Here is a 12,861-nt window from a genome sequence, read left to right on the forward strand (position 1 = left end):
TGAAACAAGTTGATCTACAGGAGAATAAATATTTGATTGCAACACAGAATGCCAATGAGCCTTTTTGTATTATATTCCATTAGGTTTTGAATTGTTCCCGGTGCTGGAACTGTTTTCTTCCCATAAATAAAGATGTGTCGATGCAGAAAAGGTGCAAATTGGTGCATAACAAGTCTTCAGAATGCATGAAATGATGGATTTCCTGGGGGAGGACCCCCAAACTGCCCACTTAATGTATCCCCGCTAATGGTGAAGCAAAACCTCCACCGTCACATGAGCCATCAGTGACACTCTTGAGCAGGTTGTTTAAGCTTGTGTTGACAATATATAGTTTTAACTGCAGCATATAAACATCCAGTTAGATTCAGGGTTCTGCTACATGACTTTTGCCTTAACATTCACTCAGTTACTGCCAAAGATGAAGGATTGTTTCTAATAGGAAGGAAACAGCGAGTGAGAGCTCTGTGTCCGGCCAAGACGCTCAAACATCACCATGACGTACTCTGACTTGATTATTGCTCTTCCTGTGTGCTCTGGGGCGGTAATACACCCGTCAGGGCCGTCCGTTATAGAACATCCCAGTTAGTCAATAATTTCAATTGATCAATCAGCTGCTACAGAGACTAACCTAAAAGCCTTGAGGCCTGGGAATCTAGGAGGTTTGGAGTGTCGCTTTAAGAAGGAAACCTGGTACACATTACCATCGTGACAAGTCCATTTCATTTCCATAGCTCGCAAATCTGCCTCGGGAGATTGGGTTTAACTAAGTATGAGCCAAACAAGCCCAGTTATACAATTATAGGAAGTTATTCTCTTCTTACACAAAGCCTCCATTGCAATTTAGGGCATGGAGTTTTAAACATTCAGGCATTTTAGTAACAAGGGTGTAGCTGCATTTTGTGAGGTGTTGGATATATTTTATATTTTTTTTGTTGCTACACGTGTCTCTGCCTCACAGATTCTGACTATTCTTGTTTTAATCTGTCTCTTGTGAGTCATTCAACAGTATGGAAGCAGAATACTAAATAAGACCGGCCCTTTAGAATAAAAAATAGGCTACAGTGAGTAAAAGCGTCAGATTTTAATTCATTTTCTTTGATTCAAGATTGTTAAATCTAAATCCCAGTCACATTAACATTAATATTATCAGCTTGGTCGGGATGTCTTTGGTAACTATTATAAATAATGCCGAACGTCTCAACATTTCTCATTTTGTTCCTACAAATCCTATCATCTGTTGAATGATGAATCTTTAACATCAGTGAGATAACATGATGGTAAGACCTCCTGAAAAAAACTACTCTGACAGACAAACACAATATCAGACGGCAGATGGAGGAAATAATGAAAAATGAAACCCTTACTCACCTGCAGATATCTTGGAACAATGCTGACAAATGGGAGCAGCAGCCTGGCTGTGCTGCTTTCATCAGATCACATCGTCTGTCTCGCAATGGCACCTGCCTCAGCTGCCCCATCAAATTTCAGCGGCCCGCTGTCCTTGAGGCAAGTAGGCAGAAGCCAAATTATTTGCACACTGGTTAGCCGCTTCAAGGTGAAACAAAAACTGAGCTCTCAATTATTTCACAGTGGCATATTCAGGCCTTACGCAGGGGAATTGGAAATAGAACAGAATTATAGGAAGGATTGGCCCCTTCTCCTCCTCACCTATTTACCTTGATAATAATTACCCAGATCACCTTGGTAATACATCTGCCTGCAAACAATCTGCTGCACCCTAAAGTGAGCGCGAATTATAGGTTCAGATTTCCACATTAACGAGAAGAGAGTCCATTTTAACAAGCTGCCAAAAAGATGGTTTTAATGCCAGACAGATGCAGTCTTTTGGCTGTCACATTTTTCGAATTGGGAACTCATGACTCTTTCATGGGGTTGTTAAATAAATAAGGAGGGTAGATTGAGTTGCCTACAGAGACGTGGGCTGTGGCATATGGCCCAGGCAAAAATGGGCCTCAACAGATCGCCTTTTTGGATGCCGTCCTGGTGCATGCTAGATAGCCACGAGCCAGCCAAGACAGTAAAACAATAGCATAACAGTCAAAAGCAAATAACAGAGGGGAATGAGGTGGCTTTTTTTAGCAGCAGGGCTCAGGGAGGTGTTCATTGACTATGCAGAATTGTCTGCTCAACATCAAAGCAACAGCTAAGTCCCCACATGCATCGCACACCACACATAAACCCCTGAACCCAGGAAAGTCTTACCCACTATTCGGCTTAAAAAACACATTAAGTAAATATGAATATTGTATGTAATGAATATTGTGAATATCATGGCACAAATCTAAACTGACTCACAATCATATGATAATTGTTGTGATGGATAATTGGGAGATGTTTCCTATTCTTGGAAGTGATTTATTTACTCATCCTCTACTCATGTGGCATTTTCACAGTCATATATTTGCATATGTATATTTAAAATCTCTCTACGTTCAAAAATAATCTTTCTACACTTCATCAAGTTCATCTTTACTGTCTGTTATGTTTACTGTCTATTTTTGTGTTTACTGTGGAAGCCCAGTTTTTGCTGTGATGGTCCTGTAGTAAACAGAAGGTCATTTTCAACAGGGGGTTATCCAATAAATGTATTTGAGGATGTGCAGGACAAGTTAATATGGGATTTGGGCCTTTATCAGTCAAGCAGTACCCCAGCTAACAATAACATAAAGCAGGCTTACTGCTGTCTGGCTCGTGTGTGTGTGTGTGTGTGTGTGTGCACTTAACTTTATCAATCAGTCAGTGGAAGCCGGTAACAAAATAAAATGTCATGTCCAGTTTCCCAGCAATCGTGAGGAGAGAAAACTCAGTCAACAGCCTCCAGAAACCGACACATGGCTCCTCACTTCTGAACAAAGGATGCTGCTGCTTTGATTTTGACTTTCAGTGAAACAAGACGAGACACTCCTGCTTTGTTTCGTGTGTCCAGTCTCCTTAGGAGAGCTGCAGACTGTTCAGCCTTAGGGGTTTGTCAAAAGTAGGAAGTAGTCGTGGTCTGTTATGTTCACATTAAAGCTGAAATATTGAATGTGATGTTTGTTCTAGATCATATCCATATGCATGGGTGAGTGTGGGACACACTTAAGAGTCCATACTCAGTGTCTGTCAGGTTGTTTTGTCACTATAACAAATAGTGTTGAACTTCAGCTTCAGGTGAGGCCTTAAATGTGTATATATATATATTTCTATAGATATATCAATACATTTCTGACAAAATAGTAGGTATACATTCAACATAAAAATGATATCAGTCCTAAAACTAATGGGGTGCTTGATGTTTTCAATCAAAACACCTCAGTACCTTCTTTCATCACTGGTTTTTTGGGGATAAAGTTATAGAACTTTTGTGCACATAAACCTGTGTATTAACTACAGTAACAACAGCCAGTCTGAGATCATCTGATATTTTGAAATGTATTTACTTAATCCTCCTCTCTTCCCTCTTTTTTTCCCCATGTACAGTGCATTAAGTACTTAGCTCGAGATGAGTGAAAAAGCAAAGGATGTAATAGGCATGAAAAAAAAGCCCAAGTGAATTGCATTGACTTAAATCTTCAGATTTATGGCAACGTGTGAAATAAGATGATCATTATTAAGGACCAAATTCAAACAGGGTCATTTTTAATAAGTCTCAATGTTATGATATCTGCTGTGCCATTCAGGAAGTAGTAGGTCATCATCCACATGGAAAACCAAAATGATTCATTTAAAAGAAAAAAGAAGAAAGCTGTCACATGTGGCTTTCTGGGATGTCAGACTTGGCATCAAGTGTTTCTTGATAATTGTTTTTTTTTTTTGCTGCTATATCCCATTTTGCTTTAATGATGCGTGACAATGCTGCTGATGAAGTTTTACGACAGTGACGCAATAAACAACCTGATGAGTTCTATCCCTCTAAGCTGAATTCATCCACTTAAAATAACTATAATATTAAAGCTGGTACATCGTATTTCACCTATTATACAGGACCTGCATTGTGTTTAGGGGTTTCTAATTGGGAATGGCCTCGGTCCTCATCTCCCACAGCACCTGACATGTTAAATGTGCCTCTTTGCAGTGGACCTGCCATTAAAAAACACAGTAATTAATGGATCCTTTTATATATTTTAGCCCATTAACTACTAATTTATGTACTTTACATTACCGTCACTAACTTTCCAAGCACGTTTCAGATTACTATTGACTCGTGAGAGCAATGTTAAGTAGTGGGGGGCTATATTATATTGTTCCATACCTCCACTGAAACATTACAATGTGTTGTGAGGTTTACATGCTGAAATGTGTAGGGTTTGATTGACAGTGACTAAAATAGATGAATTAACATAGGTATAATAAGGAAACACCTAAACCAATCTAAACAAGGGCTTAAAGTGGATCCTTTGATATGGATATGAGAAACAGCCTCCCAGCCATGAGTTCCACATCTCCACTCCACATCTAAACGTAAATCTCAAATGACTTGCTTTTTATTTTGGGCATCTGAAGATTCTATTGTGTGACAGAGGTGCCGCCAACAGCAAATTCACACTTTTGTTTGCTTGCACGCGGTGTTTCCCAGATGTCATTAAGCACATGGATTTGGATGAGTGCAAGGAACACCCAGAGGTGTGTCTGTATTTTCATGCTCAGTCGAGGAGAGGGGGACTCGTCGCACGGTGTCAGAATCCATCAGTCTGTTCCTGACCTAGAATTTTAAACACAGATCTAATATCTGAGGAATGAAAACAATGGATGTCTCCATTACTCCCCAGGGCCGTGAGGCCTCAAGAATAGATACCCTCCTCTTCTATTCCGGTTGTCTGTTTTAAAGTCAGAAGATAAATGAGTATGCTTTGATACAGCTTGAGGAAAAAAAGGAACGTCAAAAGTCCCCATGGAGTCCTAACCAAGGAACAAGGATGTGGAATAAAAAGGAATAGGACAGAGATGCAAACTTAACGCAGAGCAGCACCATGTTTTCTAAAACTAGGCTGTCCTAGTCGTATCCCTGGTCATTTCCCATAACCTTCAAAGGATAACCTAATTTTGCTCGTGTTTCACTAAGAGACATCCCAGAATAAAATTATTCCAGAGTTAAACAGCTATTATTTTTGTTTTGTTTCATTCTGAAATTAACAAATCATTACTTTACTAAATTTGTCTCTTTACCGTTACAAATGTGCAGCATAAATTAGTAGAATTCCCAATACATATCTTAATGTCTGTGATCCTTTACTAATGATGGTTAATTAATGTTTAGAGGCCAGGCAAGTGAACAAGTGAACTACCAATGCCCCTGTAAACAAGTCATTACTGCCGAAACATATGATGTTAAATTACCTTGCAGCCTGCATCATCATTTAATGAGGTATTCAATCAAATAAATCAAACATTAAATAGCTCATTCCAAAAATACAACCAAATGTTCAGTAAGACGTCAGCTTGTACTTGGGCATCAAAGCATTAAAGGCTTATTGTATTATATTTCACGTTCATAAATCCGTATTAATAGAGAAGAAATTGTAACAAGATCAACAGGCCTCTGCCAGCTTACCATGGCCTGAAACTGGAACAATTAATAAAGTCACAATTTTACATTTGTGACGAGTTAAAGAGTTTTCACAACCAGAAACCTGGAACAGCCAAGTCCTTTCTAACCACACCTTTGAAATCAAGATAGGACCATCATGTGTTTAAAAAAGTCCATAGATTGTTTAATACAACATACCATATTCTCAACAATTCAACATCAACAAAATTTTGTTAATTAAAAAAAAAATCTGCATATTACCTTTATTGCACAGAACAATTTGAATGTATTTTCCATAGATTTCTTTTTTAGTACCTTTTTTTTTGTAAAAAGTTGGCTTGGACTACATGGTCAATATAGTCCAGGGTCAAAATTAAAATAAAAAAGGAAAAACATAAACAAAGAACAGAATCCCGGGATCACTCGGGACCATAAAAGGCTAGGTACAGTAGCCACACTTTGAACGAAGAGAGCATTCATAATCAGCAAGAGGGAGAACCATGAGCCATATCCAGTGTTTTTTTTTTTTTTCCTTTATGCAAAACGGATTACACCAAAGCTGCTTCAGATTGCTCCATGGGTGAAACCATCTGTGTCACTCCAACCATCTGCATATTCTGTCCATACTTCCAGCCCATTACTGTGTCGTTGTCTGTAATGTCATCCATCATAAATAACTTAGCCTTTATCCTCACACACGTTTGCGAAGCCCAGCTGTCCACAGTGTGTACTTGAAAAGGTAAGGCTGTAAACTCAGATTTTATATGCAGGACCAACTGGGAGCATGATATGCTCAGTTCTTTTTCCCCCGACGGACATTGCACATTTCTGGGGAACAGCACACCTGTAAATGATCCTGGAAGGTAATATTTCCATTCCATGGCTTTAATGGGGTGGGGTGGGGGGGAGCATCGGCATAAATGAATCATTGACTTCATAAAACAATCAAGAAAAATAACCAACAGTGAAAGAAATACTCTACAGCTTGAGGAGCACATTGTATCCAAAACATGAGCACCACAACTTTAATTCCTCACAATCATGTTGAGCACAAAATAATACCATTACATTTTGAATTGCAATTTAAAAAGTCTGGGATAAGGGCTTTATAGTATCATGGTCCCGATACCGACCATTCTGTTTAGTGGCAAAACCATAGGATAGACACTGCCTCTATTTTTGGTACAGAGTGTCATATCATCTCAAATTCCCTCATGTATCATGTCCTCAATCCATTTGTGTGCACTGTCTGTGTTACATCAGAAAATTAGGAGATGAGTGACACTGATACTGACATCAGATCACTGATACTGGGCTCGATCAGAGCATTTGCCAAATGCTAAAATCCCATATTACGAGCCACATTTAACAATTTCTGCTATTTTCAACACTAAATCTCACTATATCTTTCTAAAAATGCAATTTCTCTTGCATACCGCTGATTATTTTTACAGTGCAGTACAGGGAGTTAGTATCAGTTGTAAAAGTTGCACTGATGCATCCCTATATCACTGAATCTACACATTTTCAGAGCACTTATTTTTGTATATCATTAAGTTTTTCAGGTCAGTACCATTCACTGTACCTCCTTGATGTGGAGCAGGGCTATGAATTAGCTGCTGTGACATTTTATGTAGTACATTATCGAGTTTTCTATTTAATATAATATAATTGAGCCATACTACGTATTACTGCTAATTGCTGGGGCATACTCAGTTATTGTACCACAGATGTACATTTCATGGATTACAGAACAATCATCACTGTAAGAAAGAAAAAAGACTATATGTAGCACAAAGAACTCACAATTGTTACACTGATGTATTGTAATGATATTAATGTTGTATTAATGTGCTCATCAACCCATACACATCTCATTCATGACTTGACATCTAAACCTGGAAACAAAATAGAAAAAGAAATGAGGAAAACTAAATTAAAAAATACAGACAAAAAACTGCAATGGCCGACATATGATCTGCCCCTCGCATTCTGGTTGTTTGAAGAGTTTTTTTTTTTTTTTTTTCTTTTCTGATATATTTTTTCCCAGTATAAATCCACAGGAATATGAACTTCTTATGACAAATCTGACTTTTAATGCCCCCAAAGGCCTTGTAGAAACCACCAATGCCCTGAAGCACTGGGTGCGCTTTCCTTCCCTCTCACTTATGAAAGTCAAGAACTGCCCTCATCTCAAGTGCTTCAGTCAGGAAAAAAACATATTACTCTATGTTAACAGACCAGGATCCACAGGTTTGTAAGAGAGGAAAGAAAATGTCTTCTTTTCCATTTGTCTTATTTTTGAGTTCAAAATTATTAAATTCCACGGCGCCGTTAAATCATTTTCATGTTAAACTTACGAGGAGCATCCACCGTGCTGCTGCTCATGCCAGCGTCCGATTTCCGTGGCACATACTCGATCTCAATGTTGTGCTTAGTGTTGCCTTTACCTCTGCTCCAAAGGAAGAGCAGTACCAGGCAAAACAAGACGACACCGAGAAAAGAGATGAAGCCCATTGTGGTTGCAATGATCAACGTCTTTATATCAAAGGGGAAAGGGACATTGGCTCTTGTACCATTAGCACCAGTTTCTGTGGGCTGGTTGGAGATGAAGGCGAAAGTCTTGTTGGGCTGGTGTGGCCAGTCAGGCGAGTAGCTATGAATGTGCAGGTGAGCAAGAGAGGTGTCATTTCCGCCTGCATTGCTAGCTATACACACATATGTACCATTGTCTTGAATCTGGGCATAGCGCACCTCGAGGGTACCGTCTGGCAACACGGAGAGCCTTCCAATTGTTTTGGTGGTGATAAACTTTTTCTGCGGGGATAGCCACAATATCACTGGAGCGGGATCTCCATCTGCTTGGCAAGTAAAATGAACAATGGCTCCCTCGTCAACAAATTTCTGCTGGGGTTTGCGATCCCTAATCCTAGACTTGCGACACGTGAAGTAGTTTGGCTGCAGAACATCCGGAAAGTCTTTGAATTCTTTGCCTTGGACAAACTCAGGAGAGGCACAGGTCGGCTGCTGCCTGTTGAAGTTCAGTCTCCAGCGTCGTCGGAAAACCCATAACAGTCGGCAGTCACAGGCCAAGGGATTATCATACAAGGCAAGGGTTTCCAGGTTGCCAACTGAATGGAAAGCAGACTCCTCTAAAGTGCTGAGAGAGTTTCCAGACACATTTAGAATCTTCAGGTAGTTTAGGCCACGGAAAGAGTAGGGCTCAATCATCGCCAGTCTTCCTCCTACCAGGTGAAATTCCTGCAGACGCAGAAGATCATGGAGCTTATTTCCCTCAATGGTGTGGATAGGGTTATATGAAAGGTTGAGAAAGCGCAAATAAACCAGGTGCCGCAGGGCTACATAAGGAATTGTGGTCAGGTTAGCATTTGCAATGGTCAGAGAGGTGAGATTTAATCCATATAAGCAATTAGGGGTCATCGTATCCAAATACGGCCAGTTTGCTATTTCCAACACTTTCAGGCGATAGAGCCGCTTAAAGGAGTAATCCCGTATGACATTGATATTGAGGTGGCGCAGCCTGAGGGTGATCAAACTGTGGAGGTGGGTGAAAGCCTCTGTTGGCACAGAGGACAAGTTACACTTCTCAAGACTCAGGTGCTCAAGGCTACTTAAGCCATGAAAAGCCCGGTGGGAGATGAAAACCAGGTCGTTATCGCCCACCTCTAAAGATCGGAGGTTGTACAAATCCTGAAACATGTAGTCCAACAGGATGACGATCTTGTTCTCACTTATGTCCAGCTGCGTGAGGTTGCTCAGGCCTGTAAAGACTCCGAGCTGGATCAGCTTGAGCTTGTTGCTGCGCAGCCCCAATGTCCGCAAGCCGTAAAGGTTGTTGAAAGCTCCAGGTTCAATGGTGGAGATCGTGTTTTCACTGAGCTCCAGGTGTTCAAGGTTGAGAAAGTTGGCAAACTCGTCTGGGTTGATGGTTCTAATGCGATTCTTGCTGAGGTCCAGCAGTCTTGTTTCTGCAGGAATGCCCTCAGGAACTGTCATGAGCTTCTTACGGTGGCACATCACAGAACGCTCTTGAACATTGCAGTCACAGCGGGATGGACAGCCTGTGGTGGAGCCAGACAGCACGGTACCCAGCATCAGGATCAAAATGGGCTGCCAGCAAGCCACCAGGTAGCTGTGCCCAGTCGCTTCCCCGGCTGCCATCTTATCGGTTACCTGCGGAGACACACAGAGGGCAAACATTAACTTAGAACAACAACTGTCACGCTTTTGACTTCAACTCCCCTACATTTTCTTTCTGAGCTTCTTTGAGACGAGAAAGAAATTCAATGCAGCTTGTAAAGTATAAAAATGCATCAGCTCAAACGTGGACAAGAAGAGGGGAAAAAAAAAAATCAATGAGGGTGTGTGGCATGGTTTGATATCACTGACCTAGAAGCTGATATTCTAATAAGCCGTTCTCTGCTTAAGTCAGTAATTTCATATGGGATGGAAGTGAAAGACAGCAGTATGAACTTACATTCAAACACTCTGTTTTATGCATTGTGTTTATTTTCCGCAAGATAGTTAGTTCAACAATCATACGTGCTAAAAGGATGCCATACTAATGTGACACAATTCTTAGCAGAACAGACGGTATGAATTCTGCTGCAATATTCATGACAGAGACTCAAGATGAATAGAGGTGGGTGGTTACGAGGAATAAGGTATGTGCCTGCATAATTGAGAGTACTGACAGTTTTGAATTTTGCATCGTTCACTTTTCAGCACAGAGGCTTAGAGGGTATTTCAGATGCAAGTAGCTGCTGTGAATGTGCTGCATTCCATGAGACCTATTTGTGATACAGAAGAGGAAGTGCTGATCCTACCTAGAAAATCAAAGACCAAATAATTGTTGTAATCTGCATACATCTTGCACAGCACCCTCACTTCTGAGCACCATTTCCTCTGCACACCTTACAGACAATCAATCAGTCAATGCTACCACCCTGATGTAAAGTGAAGAGGTGCATGGAATTAATGGCATTTTTCTGACAGTAATCCAATGAATGCTGTGTCACAAACACACATGTTGAGCGTATCCATGATGATATTCTTCCTACTTCCAGCCTGAATTTGCTGTGTGGAAAAAAACCAGTAAGAGGTGGGGCCACAGTAGCAGGAGCAAAGACTGATGGTGGCAAGTGTGATGTATGTGCTATGGCTAACACTCAGCTCACACAATCTTTTACGATAAAATATGGCCCATACACCACCAGGTAATTGGATACAGAGAGATAAATACAAGGTTTAAGAGCAAAAAAATGCTGTGTTAGTATCCCGTAACATTACAATTAACTTCTAATCATCCAGTTACATGCAAAGGCATCATTTGCATTATAGAGTAAACTGAACATAGAGCCATCACTCATGCTTTGATTTGCAGACAATGATTCTGACAGATTGTATGAGAGGTCCAACAGTAAGAACAGTAATGATTTAGGTTAGAATTAATCATCCAAACGTCACTTAAAATACATTATTTCCGACATCCAGGCACTTGGGAAGTTGGGCTGTAATTCAGTGACATGATGAAATGTGCAAGAAAAAACAAAAACAAAATCCTTCACATCTAATTTGCACTCATCATGACATGTCTCTCTGGAGGGGGGGGGGGGTCTCCTGTCTATGTGTGATGGCTATTGTCACAATACACAGAATTTTTTCTGTAGTATGCAGTTTCATCTTTTGCTCTAAATCTGTTCTTACTCACAACTGCTAACTGGTCACATGGTGCGTTTTCCTGATGTACAGAAGGTTTTTGAAGAGGGACAATGCAGACTTCTTTGCCTTGGCAGAATTCATGGACCATATTACAAGCGACAGATTGAGACTGCAGAGGAAGGGGGGGGGGGGGGAAATCTGTGATATTGTGGTTGACAGTTAATTATGGGGTGACATGTTACTACCATTGTGGTCACTACTAATAACCTTTTCCCACTGACCCAATAGACAAGTGGACATCACACTCGTCAAAAAAAGGGTGGGGGGGGGGGGTTTATGGCTTAGATTTATTTCACTCAATTTCATTTTATTCCCTCTGAGGTCAAAGTTCAAATTGGGGATTTGATGATACCATCTGTAATCAAGTGAAACCGAGTGATTTCAAAACAGGCAGAAATGATGGTGCATCCGAGATCAGAGACCTGCACCAGAGCGTGCTGCAGCCAAGCTGCCTCCAGCCATACTTAATCATTCCTATTCTTTAAACCACATTGATCAAGTCGGTGCTGGGTGCTGTGAGATGGAGGGGTGTGGGGCTTTGTATGGCATACTAAGACACCTAAGAAGGAGTGGCCTCATCACAAGCTCAATGCCATCTGCCACTTTCTATCTTCTGCCTACTGCATATTGGATATGAATCAATTTGATGCTATTACGTCCAACTCTATTACCATTGACACTGAAACCCAATCAGGAAAATGATCAAATCATAATCCCTTGTTGGTAAAGCTCCATGACTGCAACTTCAGCAGGTTATGGACCCCCGTCAGGCTTCTTAATGAGTCCTCACACTCCTCTACACAGGTTCAAACAAAATAACGGTGCACTTGATTACCAAATCATAACATATCTGATTATTTTTCAAGATCTATTAGAAAGAGACTAAAGCTTTTACAGTCATTCCTTTAAAATGCACGCCCATGGTTTTTTCATGACGGAACAGCTTGGACAGTTATTGCACGTGGCTTCAGAAGAAAATTTGCAGGGAGACAATTGAAGACGGGGACACATTAAGATGAAGAATGCCATCCATGGGTAAACATTTGCAGCTCTGTTGTTAATGATCTGGTGTTATCATTCCTTTGCAGGCATGTAGTCTGAATGCAGTTCTTCATTCCAATCAGCACTCCAGTGAGCTCCTAGAGAATTACGTTAATTGAGGTGAAGTGAGAGGGGCGTGCTTCTCAAAGGAATGAATGTGGCTGAGAAGAAGTAAGACAACGGTGCTCAATAAATGAGGATCCACTGGTCCAAGACCAGTAATAACTAGACCAATAAATGATGACGGTCATGCCTTTATGACAGAATCCACTGGGATGCTGAAGATGGTGCCTCTTATCAGGATGTGGATAGTGCCCTATGCTCCTATTATAGCAGTAGCATAAGAGTAACCATCTCATCAGTGGATGTACAGTGATAATTAAACGGACAATGAGCACGATTTTTACTGTCCCTCTGCTCAGAATAACTCTGCGTACTTGTGGGGGTTAATTGGTCACACAGTTGTACTACGTCTGTCAAGTTTATTGCAGTATTAATAAATTCTTAGCTGTCATGTCTAAAATGAATAAAGGTTTTCAGGTTTCTGGGTT

At 40.6% G+C, this 12,861-nt stretch overlaps 1 protein-coding gene across 1 annotated transcript; it reads right to left on the reverse strand.

The window, feature by feature from the left end:
* Window positions 1-7,861: 7,861 nt before the first annotated feature.
* On the reverse strand, window positions 7,862-9,727 carry lingo1a (leucine rich repeat and Ig domain containing 1a). The gene has a single exon (XM_070831124.1). It carries the CDS (start codon window positions 9,707-9,709, stop codon window positions 7,862-7,864), a length of 1,848 nt encoding a protein of 615 aa, XP_070687225.1. The 5' UTR covers window positions 9,710-9,727.
* Between the last annotated feature and the right edge of the window lie 3,134 nt (window positions 9,728-12,861).

This window comes from Pempheris klunzingeri, chromosome 5 (genome assembly GCF_042242105.1).
Source record: "Pempheris klunzingeri isolate RE-2024b chromosome 5, fPemKlu1.hap1, whole genome shotgun sequence".
In the NCBI taxonomy this organism is placed as follows: Eukaryota; Metazoa; Chordata; class Actinopteri; order Acropomatiformes; family Pempheridae; genus Pempheris; species Pempheris klunzingeri.

What these genes read in the sequence shown, in the direction of transcription:
- lingo1a (XM_070831124.1), bottom strand. Translation starts at nt 9,709, where the DNA reads ATGGCAGCCGGGGAAGCGACTGGGCACAGCTACCTGGTGGCTTGCTGG.